Source organism: Mustela nigripes, chromosome 14 (assembly GCF_022355385.1).
Source record: "Mustela nigripes isolate SB6536 chromosome 14, MUSNIG.SB6536, whole genome shotgun sequence".
Taxonomy (NCBI): domain Eukaryota; kingdom Metazoa; phylum Chordata; class Mammalia; order Carnivora; family Mustelidae; genus Mustela; species Mustela nigripes.
Genome location: NC_081570.1, coordinates 36,804,468 through 36,823,341, shown reverse-complemented (window position 1 = coordinate 36,823,341; position 18,874 = coordinate 36,804,468). Strand labels below are relative to the sequence as shown.

The window sequence follows — 18,874 nt, the reverse complement described above, 5'->3', positions numbered from 1 at the left end:
TCATTCCGGGTTGGGTAGCTCCAACTTCTCTGAGCAATGTGACACAGGGATGAATCAGACCTGTGAGGCTCCACCATCACAGCTAGAGGATAGAGAAAAACAAGGATCCGAAAAGAGCTAAAATTCTTACTTTATTCAGTAATTATTCCCTGAGCTCCAGCTTTGGCTAGTCCAGAGGTAGGGATTAGGTCTACTGAGACTTATTTCATAAAGTATTTGTTCAGTGTGTGCTCATGTACTGTGCTCAGTTCGGGTGTACTGGGGGTGACGTGGTTATGATGCCTTCTCCCTGGGGAGACAGATATTAAACAAATAAGCACACAAGTCAATATGTAATTGCACTCATGATCATGGCTGTGAAGAAATGAGCAGGGGAGACTCAGGAGAGTGACTTCAGACGGTGGAAAGGGGAGGTCAAGGAAAGTCCCTTGAAGAAAAGTGACATTTAGGAAAAGACCTGGAGGATGGGTTGGAGTCCACCAGGCAAGTAGGAGAGGAAGAGTAGTGGCCCTGATGTGGGCAAGGGCATGGCTACTCTTAGGAAGAGAGAGGAAGCACTGGGGCCAGATGGGGCTGAAGAGGGGGCACCAGGGCAGCTTGTGGGATCTTTAAGCTTATGCTAAGAAGTTTGCATATTATCTTAAGGGCTGTTGGAAGCCCTAAAAGGGTTTAAGCAGGATCTGCTTGAAGGAATAAAACAAGGTATCCTGGAGCTCTCAGGCTTGCAGCAAAGACATTAAAGAGACTGAAATACTATGAGGATGAGTAAGAAAAAGCTTTTGTTTCTGTGCTCTAAACACCCTTCTCCAACGCCTCCCTGCTTGTCCTCTCTCTGCCCGGATCTCTTTCTGAAGCTGTTGCCTCCTCCAGGACGCCTTCCTCAACAATTTAGTCGTCTGTGTTGCTCTCCAGCACAGCCCTGAGCATGCCATGGGCCCTGTTCCCAGCATGGCTGACTGTTTACATGTCCGTGTCCACCCTCTCTTCCTCCAAGCCACCCACGGAAAGGGGCGGAAGTGGGGGGCTGGAGGGAGGGGAAGTTGCCGAATCTTCAGCGCCAAACCGGCCCCCTCCCTTCCTCCCCAACCTGGCTGGGCTCGGAGCTGGACTCTGCCACCTGCTGGCAACAACTGTAATGGCAGGTGGCTGGGGTTGGGAGAAGGCCCCTTCTGGAAAGTCTAGGCCTACACTGGTTTTTCTGAAGGGTAATCCGTCACACAAGGTCTAGCTAGATGGAGGACCTGTCCAAGGGGGGCTGATGATTCCGGGGGGCGGGGGGAGAGCTGATCTGGGACCAGGAGGGAGGAACTGAGTGTTGATGGAACAGCAGCTCAGGGATGAGGACACAGAGTCCAGCCCTGTGACACCCTGAGGTCTGAGTCTAGATCTTGGGCTCACACCAAAGCAGCAGGGGGCCCAATTTGTTACCATGGGGACCCAGGGTCATGTCCATACAGGTGGGGAGGTGACCCCCCCTCCCCAGCTGGATGAGGACGCCCAGTGAGCAGAGACCAGCCTCAAAGCCAAGTGTCCACCCACACCCCTCTTTTCCGGAACAACTTGTTTTGCTCTAAAGCTTGGGACTTTGACCTGGGAGGTGTGTTTTCCTCCTGTTGGTCACCTGATGTCCTTCCTGCTCATCCTCCTCCCCCACTACCCCAAAACCAGACGGCCAGACTGGGCCCCTGGAATCCTTGTCCTTCTCCATATTCTTTAGGGAAGGGGGGATGCTTGGATGAGGGAGCAAGGACCAGATACCCTGGGACTAATGGGAGAGGCTGAGCTACTTCTGGGGGGCAGTCCTTAAGAGGGGGTCACAGTGCTGACAAGCACCCCCCCCCAACCCCCAGCTCTTACTGGATCTCTCCTTCCTGGGTTTCTGGGACATCTCACTCTTCTGAGGTTTCTTCCCCCTGCTCTAACCTGCTCCTCTTCCTTTTTAAAGACCCTTATCATTGGAGTTGTGTCCTGCTCCTCACTTCTCTCCTTTCTCCTGCTCTTCTCTTGCTACACACACACACATACCACACACCACACCCATACCACACAAACACCACACACACATGTACACACACCATGGACACCATACACCACACATAGACACACACCATACACACATACCACACACACATTACACTGCACATACACATATACCACACATGCACACACGCACACACATACACACATATATACACACATTGCACAACCACATAATATACCAGACACCACACACACGCTACACACACACCATACACACACAGACACCAAACCACGCGCACACACACACACACACACACACACACACCGCCCTGGGGAGACCATACATTCCTGTGCCTCAGTTACCCATGCTGTGCTACCCATGTCTCCCAGATCTAGCTCTTTACTCCAGACCCCAGATCCTGCTGCCTTCCTCCTATTTCCTTCCGGAGGGTACACAGACACCACGAGCATCATACTCCTGAGCCTGAAGCTCACCATCCCCCCATTGCTTCTGAAACTTGCTCTGGTTCCTTCAGAAGCTCTGGGCATCACCCTTGGCAACTCCCTGTCTGACCAGCCACTCCCTGCTGGCTGGTCACTGCGTCCAGAAACTGCGTCCTGTCCACTCCATCCCCTGACCAGGGCTCAGATGCACAGCCGCGTGGCCCTGTGCTGCCACAGTGCTGGGTGCGGGGCTGCTGTATGCCCCCCACCCCCGGCCAGTAGCCCCTTTTCTCCAGCCCTTGCCCTCCCCACTCATTCCCCACCCTGGGACCAGAAGTGTTTTCTCAAATGCAGAAGTGCCCACCTGACTGCCCGGCTTTAGGCTGTCCAAGAAGGCGTCCTGCTGTTTAGTAAGTTCAACTCCATTCCTTGCATTCCAATAGGTGATTCCCTGGCTGTTCATTAACATGAATGGTGCCTATGCTCGCCAAACTTTGTGCCAGAAGGTTCTGAGGACACCCAACTGGGGGTTATGGAGGGAGAACAAGACATACGTGTATGTGTCATTCAAGTCCAAGCCAAGGCACCCCGTCTTCAGATGATACTGGGTGCTCTGCCCTCGAAAGTGCATACTGTCCTTGAACCTGCGTACATAAGGAGAAGGGGTGAGGCATGACATCCGATGGCTGCCACTGGCAGAGCCATCCTGCAATGGAAAGGGTGGCCCACAGGGTCCTGTGAACAGCAGTTCAGTGGCTTCCGTGCAGGAAGGTTGTGGAGGGACTTCCAGCCCTGACTTCTGGGGACCCTCCATTTCTGAGACTTTGCCTCAGGATGCCGGGTCCTTCTTTCCTAGTGTCTGTGGAGTCAGCCTCTCAGCCTCTTTGGCTTTCTGGGGAGGAGTGAGGCAGGGAGACCCAGCGTGACCCTCTGGCCCAGGCCTCAACAGGTCTTTGGGTCATTCTTAGTGCCTGAGCTGGAGGGCCAGGTGGATCCATGTGATCCCAGTGTTTGAGGGCCCAGGGGTTCAGGACCCCATGTTGGATCTTTCCATGTGGGGATGTCTTTCCTTCGCCTCCACAGCAGGGCTCTCCCTTGTCTCCCTGTGATGTTGGAGGTAGATCGGGAGATGTGTATAATGGTCTCTGACTGAGCCTCGATCTTGTCCCAGGGAGCTTCTATCCACCTTCCAGAAGCCATATCTGGGGCTGAGAGGACAGCTGAACAGGACCAGGGCACCTGGGTGGGTAGGGAAGGCTGGGGACAGGGCCCCTCAGGCCCTCTGGCATGATCCCCACAGGACAGGGTAGATTATAGAGCTACGAGGCTAGGCCAGGGATGGAGGGACAGAAACCCCAAGGTTTGGCCTGGCTAGGGAGGGACAGGTGAGCTGAAGAATAGGAAATGGGATGGGCTGCGGCGGGGAGGGTCAGTTTTGACCTTTCCCTAGCCTCTGGGGTTTTCCCCAAGCTCCTGCTTCTCGGCAGACCGCAGATTTCTTAATCCCACTGTCAGCCTTCCAAGGCACCCTGCCCATAGGAACCATAATGTGTCACTCCTCAGAGCCCAGGCCCCCTGCCAGGAAAAGAGAACTGACACAAAAAACTGGGGAGGCCTAGGGCTTGGAGGTGAGACACCAACTCCCCTCACCGTCTCCCAGGTCCCCAGACCTGCTTTCTTATCCAACCTTTGAAAGGTGACCTCGAATGCCAGCTCGAGTGGGCAGGGCACCGACCTGGAAGGCCAGGCCTGGAAGCTCATTACCATGGGAGGGAGGGCAGTTTCTCTCCACCTCCCTTCCTTCCTCCCTCGCCTTTTTCCTTACTAGCTCCTCTCCTCCAGGGCCAGACTGAGCCAGCCGTTTCCAGGCGGACGCTCCCAGGCCTCACAACTGCTCCAGAAGCCCAGAAACCAGCAGCCCGAGAGAAGGCGCAGAAGCTTCCGCAGCCATGTCAGCCCTCATCCTGCTCCTCGCTGTCCTGTTCAGGGCAGTGCCGCCAGCCAGCTGTCAGCAAGGTAGCCCAGGACTGGTGGCTATGGCGAGGGGGGCTGGGCTGGGTGCTGCTGACCCAGGGAGTGCTTGTCTGGCTTCCCTCACCACTCTGGACACCTACAACTGGGAAGGTGAAGCAGGGACTGGGCTCGCTGGAGGCACCTCCAAAGGCAGAGACCCCCCCCCCCCCCCCAGCAAGGCTTCTGTCTGGGACTTGTTTTCCAAGAGTGAGGAATGTGGGCAGCAGGGAAATGTGTGGGCTTGGACTGGAGCCCTAGAGGAGTTGACACCCAAGCTCTAGGAGCAGGAATTGCCTGAGAGATGGTGGGGTCCTGAGGATAAGGGTTCAGGGAGTGGGCCCGAGGGGTCCCTCATAGGGCAGGCTTGTCCCAGGGGAGGGAGCATGTTGTCAAGGCTGGGCCCGGGTCTCTGGCTGAAGTCCTCATTGTTTCAACTTCCTGGGCTAGGGTGGGGTATGGACCAGTGCCCCAGGGTGGCCCACTTCAGAAATCTGAGCTCTCCCTCTGTCTGGCTGTGTGGCTGGGAGAAAAATCACTGCCCCTTTGTGACACTCCGTTTTCTCCTCCATAAAGTGAGGACAATAGAGCTGCCCTGCCTACCCAGGTGAGGGCGTGGGAAGGCTGCACAGCAGGGAGGCACCACACCCCAGAGATCTGCTGTCCGCCCTCAGCTGCAGGGCCCCATCCGCCTCCCAAGTCTGGGGGCTCTGCAGGTGGGATTTGGTGCAGAGGGGACCAGCAAAGATGCTCCCCGAGTAGCTTCACAGGGACCCTGAGCTAACATGCGGGTCCACTTCCCCTCTGCCTCCCAGTCTCGGAAGCCCTCTGATCTGAAGATCAGAGGGGTTGAGAGACTTGAGTGGATCACACAGCAGTGGGAGAAGAGATGTAGCCAGGTGCACGAGCCCTGGCTCTGGGGGCCCCACACAGACCACGTTCGGCCCCTGGCTCCTGACAAAATCCAAATGCAGGGAAACGGGCGGTAAAACAAACAGGGTTTATTTCAGTGGAGGTCAACCCCAGGAAGACAGCGGACTAGCATCTCCAGGACTGTCTGCAAAGTGCCAAAAATACTTCCAGGTTTCTCTAAGAAAACTGTGGGGCAGAAGTAGGTGGGTCCATGCAAATAGGCCAGGAAGGTCAAGTCTGTCTTTGCTTTGGGGGTCTTGCTGGCTCGGGGCCATCCGTACTGCTTGAAGGCAGAGTTTGGGTTCCCAGAACTGCCCTCAGGGTCTTTGCCTGAGTGAAGAGATAAGCCAGAAAGAACTTCAATGGGAAAGTTTGAGATCACTCGGGAGGGACTTGCAGTCTTTCAGGGACAGGGCTCAGGTCACCTCTCTCTTGCCGCAGGCTCTGCCCCCTGTACTCTCTGCTCACTTCAGAGCCACGTGGATGGAGGAGCAGGGTCCAGGGGTTCCCTGGGTGTCTGGAGGGAGTTGGCTGCAGGGTCTAGAGGAGGCAGGGAGGGGCCTCCCAGGGCTGGAGCCCTAACTCCCCATCCTTAAGTAACCACGGACTGACAGACAGACTGAGGAAACAGTGAGTCCAAAGTACTTTGTTTGGGCAAGTCTGTAAGTTTGTAACCACGCTGATCCGCGGATCCGGCCCCAGGCCCCTCCCCTCTTCTCTGTACCTGGCAGGCTCAGAGGAATCTCAGAGAAGGGGTGGGGCCTTCACAGCAGCAGGAGAGCTTTAGGGTAGACTGAAGGAAGGACTTTGAATGAGAGTGAGGCAGAATGAGGTTTCCGATGCCCAGCCCAGGCCCCTCTAAATACAGGGTGGCACCAGGTCTGCATGTGTCTTGGTCTGGACCGAAGACCTCTGAGGGCCTTCTGTTGGCCTCTGTCTCCTCCTGACACCCACCTGCTCCCGCATTTCTGTTCTCTGCGGGGGTTAAGCGCTCACAAGCTCACAGAGCACAGTGATGCCTGGGGGAGGGGAGAGCCCTTTGGGGCTGCCAGTGGCTGAGGGCAGAGATTTTGAGAAACCTTGAGGGTTGAAGCTGGTGTCAAAGGTCAAGAAGGAAAGAAGGTGATGAATGCGGGGGGGGGGGGTCTCAGCCTGGTCTCTGGCCTAGTCCTGTAGGCATCCAGCCGGAGGAGATAAAAGGGGCTCAGGTTTTAAGGCTTTTTTCCTGGCCCCCCAACCTGGAAGAGAACTTGTCCTTCTGTCTTGCTTTTCCAAAGGTGTTCAGTCCCACCCCTCTCTCCGGGTGCCCCTAGCTAAGCTGCCATGCTTGTTCTCCACTCCCGCGCCCTAACCAGTGCCAGAGAAATCTCATTATAGAACAGGATCTTCCAGATGCCAGCCCAGTCCTATCAGCTCTGGCCTCGCCAGCCTTATGGAAGTCAGGGAGAAGGGGAGAGACACACGGCTGGCAGGGCCTGGGCCAGTTGTCCAGAGGGCTGCCCTTTGGTCCCTGGGGCCCAGACACTCCCTATGGGGCCCTGCATGGGACCCACGTGGAGGGGTGGGCGGGGGCTTAGGGCTGTCTCTCCTAGGCATCTCATTCCTTTTTTGAATGTCTGTTTTCCCACTGTCATCCCTTTCTGAGCTCAGTGGGGAATCAGGTGGGTCCTCCTGGCCACCCTGGCTGCCCCGGAATGTCTCGTCTGGTCCTGGCCACTGGCAGGCCGATGGCCTCTGACACAGGCTCTAGCCTTTGGGGCATGAGGCCCTTCCCTCCCCTGTTTTGTACTTGGAGCCCCTAGCCTGCTGCAGTGACCACGCCCCTCTTTCCAGGTCTGGGGAGCCTGCAACCCTGGATGCAGGGCCTAATCGCTGTGGCTGTATTCCTGGTGCTGGTCGCAATCGCCTTTGCTGTCAACCGCTTCTGGTGTCAGGAAGAGCCGTGAGTACCGTCCCTGGGGTCTCTGGGGAGCCCCGGGGTTTGGGCTGGTGCTGGCAGGGTGGGCCCCAGGGCCATGCCACTGCTCTAGTCGTGCTGAGAAGGGCCTCGGAAGCCCAGCAGCCAGTCTGTCATTGTGTGGAAGTGACACTGAGGCCAAAGGTGTCTGGGACCAGGGCTGAGGCTCTGTGACTGCCAGACTGGGCTCTGGCAGTCCCCGTGGCTCCGTGCTTGTTCATGGTGAGCTTCCCCCAGATCTCAATGTCTCTCTCTCTCTGTAGAGTCAGAACACTGGCCCCACTTGTGATGGGGGTGTGAAAACCTCTGGGAAGGAAGGTTCCATCATTCTTCAGGGTCAGGTGCTGTGCCACATCCTGGGGTCCAGGGTGTCAGCAGGACAGACACCGCGGTGCCCCCAGGCTCCCAGACAAGATGGCAAGGAGCAGTCACCATGCGGGGCTGTAGTGAAATGCAGTCCACTCCGTGCTCCCCAACCCAGGCTGCCCCTGCCACTGTCTCTCATGAGGGGGGCCCAGTGCCCTGGGGGCCAGCTGAGGCCCCACGTGGCCCCATGAGGAGCCATGAGCCTCATGGGTGGAGAGAGGCATAGGGAGGACCACAGAGAGACCAGCGAGGTAGGCAGGACCTGGGCCTAGCAGCAACCGATGCTCCGAACTTTGGGCTTTATCCTTCCTGCAGGAAGAATCCCGTGAAAGCTTGCATGCTGGTCTTGAGTTGAGGAGTGGCCTGAGCACAACTGGGGGCCCCAGGTACATGCATGGGGGAGGGGCAGACGAGAAGGGCAATGACCTCCCCACCACAAGCTTGAGGTCAGGAGAGAGTCTGGCCTCTGGAGGCAGCAGAGGGCATAGAGAGGGGACCTGTCTGAGAGCTGTGTAGGGGGCCGGTCCCCAGGACTTGCTGGAGGGGGACCGCTGTGCGCAAGAGGAAGGAAGGATAGGGATGGGTCCAGGCTTCTGGTGGTACTGCTCACAGAGACACGGAGCCCCCGAGGCAGATCTGGAGGCAGCTGAGGAGTTAGCTTGGGACATACTGAGTCTGAGGTGCCCGTGTGGTGACCCAGGAAGGGCATAAGCAGTGGCCAGAGTGCTGAGCTTTTGGTCAGGAAGAAGCCTCATTTTTTCACCTGAGCTAAGCTCTGCCTTGAGTGGAGGTGGACTGTGTCCACACCCGGTGCAGGGAGAGCCACGTGGACGTGGGGGGGCAGACACCAAAGCCTGTTGGGTCTTGAGCTGAAGCCAGAAGGAGGATCACAGAGGGAGGCTGAGTGGTGGTTGGGGAGAGGGCTTGGATAATTCTTCTGCAAATCTCAGCCTGGGACCTGAGGCCCCCCACCTTAGCAGGAAGGGTGTGCAGGCCCGTGGAGCAGGGCCAGAATCAGACCACTGACAGGGGCCCGGCTGGAGAGACGGGCTTCTGCCAGGGCCCAGCCGCTGCCCTTGGACTTGTGAGAAACAGTGCCTGGAAGAGCACCTGCCTGGACAGGGGGAAGGAGGGAGAACAAGAGGGTAGGGACCCAGGGGGCCCTACTGATGAGCCTCATCCATAGGGAGCCCGTGAACACGGTCATGACCGTTGGAAACAAGGCAGATGGAATCCTGGTAGGAACAGATGGAAGGTACTCCTCGATGGCGGCCAACTTCAGGTGAGGGCCCTACGGGGCTTGACCGACCACCCTGTGCTCCAGAAGGACCGGGTGCTTCTGAGAAGTGGGGTGGGAGGGGGAGGAGGACTCATGTGGGGAAGGGCTCAGTGAAGGGAGGAGGGAGGGGTGCAGAGGGGGCTTTGTGAAGATGCAGGGCTCCTGGGGGACCACCAGCTGAGTTGGGGAGAAGGCCCAGTAAGAGGATGGGATTGGCAGGGGAAGGGGCTCAGCCAGGGGACTGGGACTCATACGGAGGGGTGGAGGGGTGCGGTCGGGCAGAGGGACTCAAGGAAGGAATGGGACTCTGAAGGGATGAGTTGGGGAGGCAGTTCTGTGGGGAGATGGGCTCCGTGAGGGGGGTGTTCAGTGGGGGGTCCAGTGGGGGAGCGGCTTAGCCTAGGAGAGAGATGGGGGCTCAGGAAGGGCTGCTGAGAGGCCTCTAGTCACAGGTGCACCTGGGACAAGATGTGGGCAGGGGAACTCTCTTCTGGCACTCAAGTACATTTATTCGGGAAGATACTGCTGTCACAGGTGCAGCAGGATAGAGCACGGAGGGGGTGATGACCCCTGTCATCCTCTTTCAGCTCGAGTGAGCATGAGAATGCCTATGAGAATGTCCCCGAGGAGGAGGAGGGCAAGGTCCGGAGCACCCCCATGTGACCGCCACTTGCCTGTGGCCCCCAGCCCTGACCCCAGCTGCCTGTGATGGATGCCCAGCTCACCGCCCAAGCCAGCCACTCCTTCTTTGTGCAGGAACCTACAGGAAGGGGCCAACTCTCCAGCTCCACACTGCCTACCTTCCCTCCAACTGTCAACCAGCCGAAGTCAGAGCTGTGTCCGGGTTGGGACTCAGCAGTGGCCCTAGGGGTTCCTGCCAGGTCTCCCTCCCAATTTAATTCAGAAGACCCTTCCGAAGAGGACAGTCAGCTCATCACCTCCAACCCTGCCTCACATCCTCTCCCTCTTAACCGTGGAAATGGCTCTCATTTCTGTGAAATAAAGATGTTTTGTATTTCCAAGCCTGATGTTCCCAGGGTTCAGACACCGCCCCTCAGGCTTAGAGCCAGGCCCAGTCTTGCTTTCTGAGTCATGACCTTCACCTCCCCAAGCCATCCTCATGGTGGCTTTGGAGGATTACCCAGGAAATCCTCTCTGGGAGCCCCCTTGGGGTAGGGAGCTCACCTACTCCAGCCCTTGTTCCAGGCAGAGACCCTCCTGCCAGTGCCCCTCCCTGATTACCCTTCACAGGGTGAAGTGATTCTGGGCCCTTCTTTGTTCAGTACTGATGCCTGTCCCTATCCTCTGTGCTGCCTGGCTTTGTAGGTCACTCACTCGTCCCTCATCCAGGCAGCTCTAGCAGTACTTGGGATGTACTTGGAGTATAAGAGGTTCTCAGAGCTTGTGCTAGGACGCAGGGAGCCCAGCTTTGAGTCCCCGTCCCCTGCAGCCTTACGAGGTAACTTTGGGAGTCACAGTCCTCTCTGAGCTCAGCTTCCTCTCTTGGGGGGGAGGTGGTGGTCAGTTTCATCACAAAACTGGAGTAGAATCATTCTCAGTCTTGCCCCTGACTCCCTGTCCTGAGGGGTGGGTGGAGTCAGGGAACTGAGTCCCAGGGGGAATGAAGCAGGGGGGAGGGAGGTGGGAGGAGGCCACCCAGTCATTGGGCTGGCTGACCGTGGAGGCCCCTCGTCCCTGTGACTGTCACTCTTCCGGGAACAGACAGAATATGGGGTGACAGCCTGAGACAGACCTAGCCAGGAGCAATCCCAGATCCAAATGAGTGTGGAAGGTAGAGGTAGAGGGTAGAAGGCAGTCCACCTTGTCCTAAAGATCTCCCTCTGCTGACTGTCCCAACCAGTCATGGCCCCCTCACTTCCCCACTGTAACCTTTGCCCTGCTGTTCTGGGGTTTCAGACAAATGTTCCAGGGAAGACCCATCTAAGACCTGACTTATCCTTTCTTGCCACTGAGTTGTAATTTGTAGCCTGCAGCAGAAGGAAGAGTCCTGTGCAGAGTGAAGGCAGGGTCTTTGCCCCAAGCCTTCCCTTGCCTGTTGTGTGACTCAGGACAAGTTGCTTCCCCTCTCTGAGCCTCAGCTCAGTGAATTGTGGCCGTGCTCTTGTGGGCAGATGCCTTCTCACTCACTGCTGCCAGTTCCAACTCTGCATAGTCCTTTTTCTTGGCTCTGCTAAGGTTCCCCTTCCTCTAGGAAGTCCTCCTTGACTAGACCAGAGGGCAGAACCAGGAGGCCAGCCTGCACAGCCTCTAACTTACTGGAGGAGGGACAGAGGTTACTAGAGGGCCTCTGCTAAGGCACAAACACCCTCTTCTTCCTTTCCAGCCTCCTTGTGTGAACCTTTCCGCTGCTTGGATTGATTCTCCTTGCACAAACCTCCATTCCCTCCCTCCCACTGCGGCCCTGAGTTGTCCCTGAGGGCTTGGGTTGGGTTCAAGCCTGGCCCAACACACCCTCCCAGGTAGAGGGCAGAGCCACCATCCCTTGGCCTCCTTGCAGCCAGTGAAGCCTGGCCTCTCTCCCCTGTGAGGCTGCCTAGCAAGGGCCGGTGGCAGTCGCTGTCCTGCCTGGTTTCTGCCCCCTCTTCCCTGCCTCTGCCTCTCTGGGAGCAGCCTTAGCCCCCTCTCTACGGTAGAGGACGCAGGGTGGTGGGAACTCGGGGATCCTTGCAGGTGCTGGGCTGGTATTGACCTTCCCCCCACCCCATGTTCCTGCCCTGGCAGGGGGCAGGGGGCATGGACCTGCCGGCCCCAGAGCCCCCAGCCCTTATCGCCTGTTCCCACCTGCCAGCCTGGCCAGAGGGAGGGAGGGAAAAGAGGCTGGGCCCGGGCCAGGGCGGTGCTTAATGACCCTCCGGGGCCTAATCTCAGGCTGGCAGCCGCCGAGTGGCTCAGGCTCGCTCCTGGAGGAGGCTGATAACACACCAGCTGGGCCCCCCACCATCTATCGGGGCTGCACAGCCAGTCCCAAGGGGGCGGCGATCAGGGGGCCTGGGGAACTGAGCCTCTGAGCTGGGGCGGGGAGGGAGTTGAGCCCCTCCCCCGCCAGCCCTGAGGGAGGGGATTCTCATCTCCTTGAGTGACAGGAGGAGGGACCGCGCCGCTGGAGCGGTGGGCTGGCCGGTGGGTGGGCCTTCACGACTTCCGGCTCCCTCCCGGCTCTTTTCTCCCACTCATCCCGGGTCTCCTCCTTTGCTCTCCCGGCCTTTGTGGATCTCTGTCTCCCTGAGTGCACCTCTTGGCCTGTCTTTATCTCCTTCTTCTAGTCTCCTCCTCCTCTTTCCTCCACCCCGAGCTAGTACTCACCATCTCGTCTTTCCCCTTGTTTCCTTCCTCTGTATCCGATGGGTTCCCCTGCGCGCCCCACCTGCCCGAGCGGCACCGTGCTGGTCCCTTGGCCCGGGACGTCCCTCGGCCTGCCTCACTGGCGTCTCTCTTCTTCGCGTGGCATCATCTCCCGCTGATCCCTTCACTCGTTCTCTGGCCGGAATGCTCAGGCCGCCCAGACCCTGCCTGAAGGGCCGGGAGATTCTCTTACTACTAGAGGATAGTCTTGCTTTTCCCGGAACAGGGCTCGCACCTTTTTCTTTCTCTACCTAGAACTTGTGAATTTCACAGCGTTATCTATAGATTACATCCAGACTCAGGCACTAAGGGCTCCGATCGGCAACTGCTGAATTGGAGGTAGATTTTGGAGTGCCTTACTTCAGTTAGACTCCAAGAGGAACTTCCAATCTGGAGTTGGTTTCAAAAACAGGGCTGTGGAATTCTATCTCGAGGGTCACCTGTTCTAGGACAGAGTGTCGAGTGGTTGGAATATTTTTCAAGATGATTTCCCTTAGGCTCAGAGTAACCTGAGCAGAAAGACTGCTTCAAGGAGCCATCAGATCAAGACTACTGCTCTGCAGAGGTGGCATCCCCCCGCTTAGGGTACAACTGGAGGCGGGAGTGCCGAGTGGCACTCCAGTGGTGATTCCAGTCACACGCCCTCTGCCTTGTCCCCTTGGACCAAGTTCACCCATGAGTGAGGTAGTTGGAGCTGTCAGAACTTGCTCTGGGACCAGGAGGGGAGGCATCTGCCTATTCTCCAGGTCTGGCCTGGGGCTTGGACCCCCCCCCCCCCACAGCTTGGCTCTCCTCCCCCATTTCCAGTCCCCACAAGTGCACGCATTGGCCAAGATCATGAACTTGAGAATCCTACAGACTCTGGCTCATATTCCAGCTCTGTGCCTCACCTTGTGGACCGCCTCGCCTATCAGTTGTGCCACTGACTTGCCAGTAGGATTGATTTTGTTGGGTTTTCCCTGAAAGGCTGCGGGGAGGAAATGGAGATCATGTATGCCCTTATTGCCCCTGCCACTGCCGGGCCTTCCTCTGGGCTGTTCCAGCCATCTCTGGACACACCACCCTGTGGTCTGTTTGCTTGCCAGGCCTGGGAGCTCCTGCAGGGCAGGAATGGGGTCACTTCCCTCTGCATCATCAGCACCCAGGACAGGGCTGGTCTCAGAAGAAGGGAAGCTCCAGGTGTGGTGAGAAAACCCAAAGGAAGGAAGAGGTTAAACCCAGCTGTTTGTCCAGGTGTGTGCTTGTCCATACCCTTAGCACACACAGGTGCAGAAAAACACACGGGCACATGAAACACACAAGTACTCATTCTTTCCTGTTCTCTGATTGAAAGTGATGGGGTCAGTGATGAGCCCCCTGAACATCCATACTCCCCCCCACCCCTCCTGCGCCTTCTCTGTGTGCCTATGGCCTTGGCTGCCATCTGGTGGCTCCATGCTCAATAGGAAGAGCAGATCAGCAGAGTACTTTTGAACTCGAGCTTCAGGCTGCACTCTTCCCCCTTAAGTGCTGTACCAGAGGCTTTCCCACGGCATGGCTCCAGAACCCTCCCCCCGCCCCCCCCCCCCCACACCGCTGTCCCCCAGTTGTGCCTGCACCTTGCTCATCTATCCCAGGAGACCCCCTGGAAAAGCAAAATAGAGAGAGCTTTGATATGAGAGAGAGGGGAGGAAAGAGAAACAAGTTAAGGACGAGTTCTGGTGTTCTGGTATTGTTCTGAGCAAGTTGGGAGGTGGTGGAGCCTGGGACATTGCGCTGGGCTGTGCAGGCCACATCTCCACTAACCAGGCCTTGCAAGCTAGTTTGGGCCCGTGTCTGTGTGAAGGGCAGGGGAGCCTTTTTCCAATCCACCAAGGCCCCATACAGCCTAGTGAGTGGCACTGAGAATGACAGGTGCGAGGGGACAAGCAGCAGTGTGTGTGTGTGTGTGGGGGGTGGCGAGGACACATTTATGGGCATGCGGAATTGAGGAGGCCCTGGGCATGTGCAGGGATGGGCTGGAGGGCAAAGTGAGTGCACGGTTGGGTTAGTAGTTGTACCAGAGTTGGACATCGCCTGGGAGGTTAAGAGCCAGGTCTGGGTCAGGCAGCCTGCAGACAGCAGTGCTCAGACACGTTGTATCAAGTGACCTTGGATAAGTGAACTCAACTTATCAGGCTACATACAGTTCATTCTCCTGTAAACTGGGGCCAGTAAATGGTATCTGTCTGGTAAGAGATGGTGTCAAGATGAAAAGAAACAATGCACAAAACACGTTGAACAGTGCCTAGTACATAGTTCATGTACAATGAAAGTTAGCTGCTGGGTTTTTTTTTTTTTTTTTTTTTAATTTCTACTAGTATTCCAGGATGGGCTGAATTGCGTGCAAGATCACAGTGTGCCAGAGCTAGCAAAACCCTTAGAATCATTTAGGCCAGGTTACTAATGCTGTACTATGGAATCTGAAGCCTGAGGTCATGTACCAAGTTGGGGTGAGAGGCCGCTAGAGGCTCTGCATGGCTGGTGAGGACAGAACATGCTGGACACAGCTGCTCTTCTGGACCTCTGGAGGCCCCAGCATAAAGGAGCTGGCTACATGGGTTCGTTCGGCATCACTGAGGCTGGTACAGTTCTGCATGCGGACTTTGCAAATGAATAACCAGGCTCTTGACTAGTTCTCGCTGTGAGCCCACGTGTGGGACAGAGGTGGTGAGGACAGGTGCTGTTAAGGTGGGGAAAGCGTTGGGGAGGAGAGGGAGCTCCAGCAAGCAGAAGGGAGGGGGACAGAGAGGGAGGGGGAGAAGCTGATGGAAGCATCTTCCAGGCCCCAAGACCTAACAAGCTGGAACAAGAGACTGGGAAGGGCTTTCCCTGCATATGCAGTGTTAGTGTGGCGGTGGTGCTGGTGTTCACACAGAAGCTGAGGTTTCTGTGTGGCAGGGAGAATGCTTTGTGACTCAAGCCCCATTCTGACCCTACATAACTGGACCCATTTTCCTGGGGAGGAAATGCAGACTCAGAAAAGGAGGAGACTTGAGTGGCACAGGCCTAACTAGAGGCATTGCGCTAGCTAAAGGCATTGGGCTCTAGGCTTTTGACTTAAAATCCATTGCTAATTCTACCCCAGCGTACACCCTGTGTGTTTGTGTGTGTGTGTGTGTGTGTGTGTGTGTGTGAAATGGGGAGCTGAAGAAAATAGGGTGTTTGCTATTACAAAGCTTACAGCACATTTGGAAAGATGCTGGGAGAGGGAAGAGGGATTGCTTCGGGTATCAAAAAGGACTAGTCCGCATTTGCCATTTCTGCCTCTATCCTTCCCACTTGCTCCTCAGCCTCCTGGCCTCGAACACTGCTGAGACAACTCTCGCCAAGGGCGCCAGAGTCCCATCTTCTTCTTCTTCTTTTTTTTTTAAAGATTTTTATTTATTTATTTGATAGACAGAGAGAGATCACAAGTAGGCAGAGAGGCAGGCAGAGAGAGAGGGGGAAGCAGGCTCCCTGCCGAGCAGAGAGCCCAATGCGGGGCTCGATCCCAGGACCCTGAGATCATGACCCAAGCTGAAGGCAGAGGCTTAAACCACTGAGCCACCCAGGCGCCCCCAGAGTCCCATCTTCTTGTCGCAAGGTGTGTTGGTTTATCTGATCCTTCCACTTTCAACCTAATAGGATCATGGCCATTTTCTCTGGGGCACTGCTCCTGACCCCCTGCCCTCCCTTGCTGGGTTCCCACAGGATGGTGGGCTCACTTTGGTCATGGGATTGCGCTCTGGACAAGACAGTGAAGTTGGCATTCCATGAGGCAGAGATGCATCTGTCTTGTGTATTGTAGTGTCTGGGTGCCCAGCATAGGCTCAGAATACTGGGGTCCCCAGGACATGTTTGTTGAAGGAATGACATGGGGGAGCCTCATCCACTCAGTTCTTTCCCATCACCGCCACAAAGTACCAACTTCCAAATCAGTCCCATTCCAGTTGCCTCCTGCACCATTCCTTGGGCACCTTAGGTCCAAATGGAATCCCAATATTTTGCCAACCTGGGTCCCCTGTCCTTGTTGGCAGTACCGCTACTCCTCTGCCCAGGACAGAGACCCATCTCTTCACGCTAAATTCCCCTCCCTCAGTCCCACTCCTGCTCCCCTGCTTCTGGCCTCCAGCTCGCCTGGATGTTTGCAGCCAGTTTTCCTGTCTCCCTGTTTTCACTCACATTGCATGCTCTCACCAGCCTCCATGCTGCCACAAGAGAGACTTTTCCCAAACACAGCCAGGTGGGACCCAGCCCTTTACACCTGCAAGGCAATCCCCACTGCTCCGGGCAGGTGCAGCTTCGTGTCTGTGGGCATGGGCTTGAAGCCAGGCTTCCTTGGGCAAATCCCTCCCTGCCAACTTTATATTGGTGTGATGTTGGGGAAATTCATAACAAAGGTACCTCAGTGCCTGGATCTGAAAATCAGGGGTAGAATGATGCCCATCTTACTGGGTTGCGGTGAAGAGTAAATGAGCTCATGCATGCACAGAAAACATATAGTAAATAGTGGGTGAGTGTCCGCAACCTCCGGCATTATTTTTTTCTTTGTTCCTGCAGTATCCTGAGCAGCCAGTAGATGGCCACACTGAGGTCCCTCTGTGACTTGCCGTCCTACTTCTCCAGCTTCTGTGCTCCTGCTCTTGAGGGCACACTTGACACTGCATGAAGTTCTCCAGCCTCCCGTTCCCTCTTCTCCCACAGGGCTTCACATCTTCGTGCCTGTTGTTTATGTCGACGGCTCGTGTTCCTCCTGCCAGCCTCACGTCCTTCAGGTTGGCTCTCTGACACCGCTTTCCCTCTTCATGTTCCATGTCTGTGAGTTCCTGGAGAGCAGGACATCCCCAGGACATCTGGCATAATCCCTGCATAGAGCAAGGGCTTGGTGTTTGTTGAGTGACTGAATATGTCAGTGAGTCCCAGCTCTGCCAATTAAATCCGTTGCATGACCTTAAGCCAATCACTTCACGCCACTAGAACTTAGCTTTCCTTTCCTTAAATGGACATTAAAAAGAGGATCTGCTTCATATTTGTAGTGAGAGTCCAGCATAAGGCCCTAGGCAAAGATCTGGCATGCGGTAGCCCCACACTTGCCATGCCCAGTACCTGCCAGTCACTCAGCACATAGTCCTATTGCCCACCAGCTGGTGCCCACCTGTGCTCCCTCTTTTCACCTGGCCCAGTTGAAGGTATTAAAAATGGTTTTACTTTGGGGTGCCTGGGTGGCTCAGTCAGTTAGTGTCTGCTTTTGCCTCAGGTCATGATCCCAGAGTCCAGGGATCAAGTCCTGCATCGGGCTTCTTGCTCAGTGGAGAGCCTACTTCTCCCTCTTTCTCTGCAGCTCTCCCAGTTTGTGCTGTCTTGCTTTCTCTCTCTCTCTGTCAAATAAATAAATAAAATTATTTAAAAAATAGTTTTTACCTCTTTGCAAAGGTCCTTGTTTAACAAGTAGGGTTTAGGATTAGTCTGCAAGCCAGCAGGGTTGGGCAGACCTAGGCTTGTTTGACAGATAGCGGAGTCCAGTGAGCTCTCATTTGCCTGGAAAGAACAACCTAGTCTCCCCGTCCCTGAAGCCCCATTGTGCCTCCCAGATGACTGCATTCCCAGGTCTCTTTTTCTCCATCTACCCTTTGCTGATGTCCCAGCTCAGTCTGGGGTGGGGCTGGAGGTCTGGTTCCTGACCACTCCCCGTGGATCTCTGACAGTGCCTGTGACAGTCTGACAGTGCCTCCGTCTGGATGACCCTCATCCTTGCACCTCTTCCATCAAAGTTCTGAAGCAATAACACCCTTCCTCAGGACAAACACCAGGAGTTACAAATACCCAGGAGTGGGACGACTCCTTCAAAGAATATGAGCATTTCTTTTTTTTTTTCAAGATTTCTTTTTTAAATAATCTCTGCATCCAACATGGGGCTTGAACTCACAACCCCAAGATCAAGAGTTGCCCATTCCACTGACAGAACCAGCCAGGTACTCCAAGAATATGAGCATTTCTAAGGCTCTAATAAGTTACATGCTTTCTAATGGTTTCTGTAAGGATTGGATCCATTTGTAGTTAATTAGTTCTCCCACAGTATAAACAAGTAAGGGGAAGGAGAAGATTCCAGTTTGCTTTGAGCCTGAACAATTTCTCAAAGCTCATTCACAGAACACAGTGCTTTCTTTTTGCAAATGTCTGTTTCTCTTATCTTTTCTCCCCACTGCTTGTAACATCTTGATTAGCCACCAGATTGCAGAGCTTACACAGTCCCTAGGAAGATGGATGCTGTACCAGCAACCCGCCTTTTCCGGAGCAGAGGGAGGAGTCTGCCCAGGCTGGAAGTCTGGGTGGAGTGACCTTTGATGTGGGGGCGGCCTTAATGGATAGAATCCTGTCTGGAGTACAGGACTTTGGGAATCTACAACTGGCCCTGCCCTGCCTCAACTTTAGCTGTCATTTCTTTCTCAAGAACTACCTGTACGCTCCCTGTTGTCCAAGCGTCACTGCAGAAGCGTCCATCATTGGCATTTGTGTCTCAGGCAACTGGTTGTTTTATGCAGGTCTCAGGCAATGCAAAGCCC

General features: G+C 55.6%; 1 protein-coding gene across 1 annotated transcript; it reads left to right on the top strand.

Moving 5' to 3' along the window:
• Positions 1–4,033: 4,033 nt before the first annotated feature.
• On the top strand, positions 4,034–9,970 carry PDZK1IP1 (PDZK1 interacting protein 1). The gene is made up of 5 exons (XM_059374649.1): positions 4,034–4,052; positions 4,267–4,440; positions 7,180–7,288; positions 8,856–8,951; positions 9,536–9,970. Exons 2-5 carry the CDS (start codon positions 4,374–4,376, stop codon positions 9,609–9,611), a joined length of 348 nt encoding a protein of 115 aa, XP_059230632.1. The 5' UTR covers positions 4,034–4,052; positions 4,267–4,373; the 3' UTR covers positions 9,612–9,970.
• The last annotated feature ends 8,904 nt before the right edge of the window (positions 9,971–18,874 follow it).

What these genes read in the sequence shown, in the direction of transcription:
- PDZK1IP1 (XM_059374649.1), top strand. Translation starts at nt 4,374, where the DNA reads ATGTCAGCCCTCATCCTGCTCCTCGCTGTCCTGTTCAGGGCAGTGCCG. An exon ending in GCCAGCCAGCTGTCAGCAAG is followed by an intron (nt 4,441 to 7,179) that starts GTAGCCCAGGAC and finishes CCCTCTTTCCAG; the next exon opens with GTCTGGGGAGCCTGCAACCC. An exon ending in TCGATGGCGGCCAACTTCAG is followed by an intron (nt 8,952 to 9,535) that starts GTGAGGGCCCTA and finishes ATCCTCTTTCAG; the next exon opens with CTCGAGTGAGCATGAGAATG.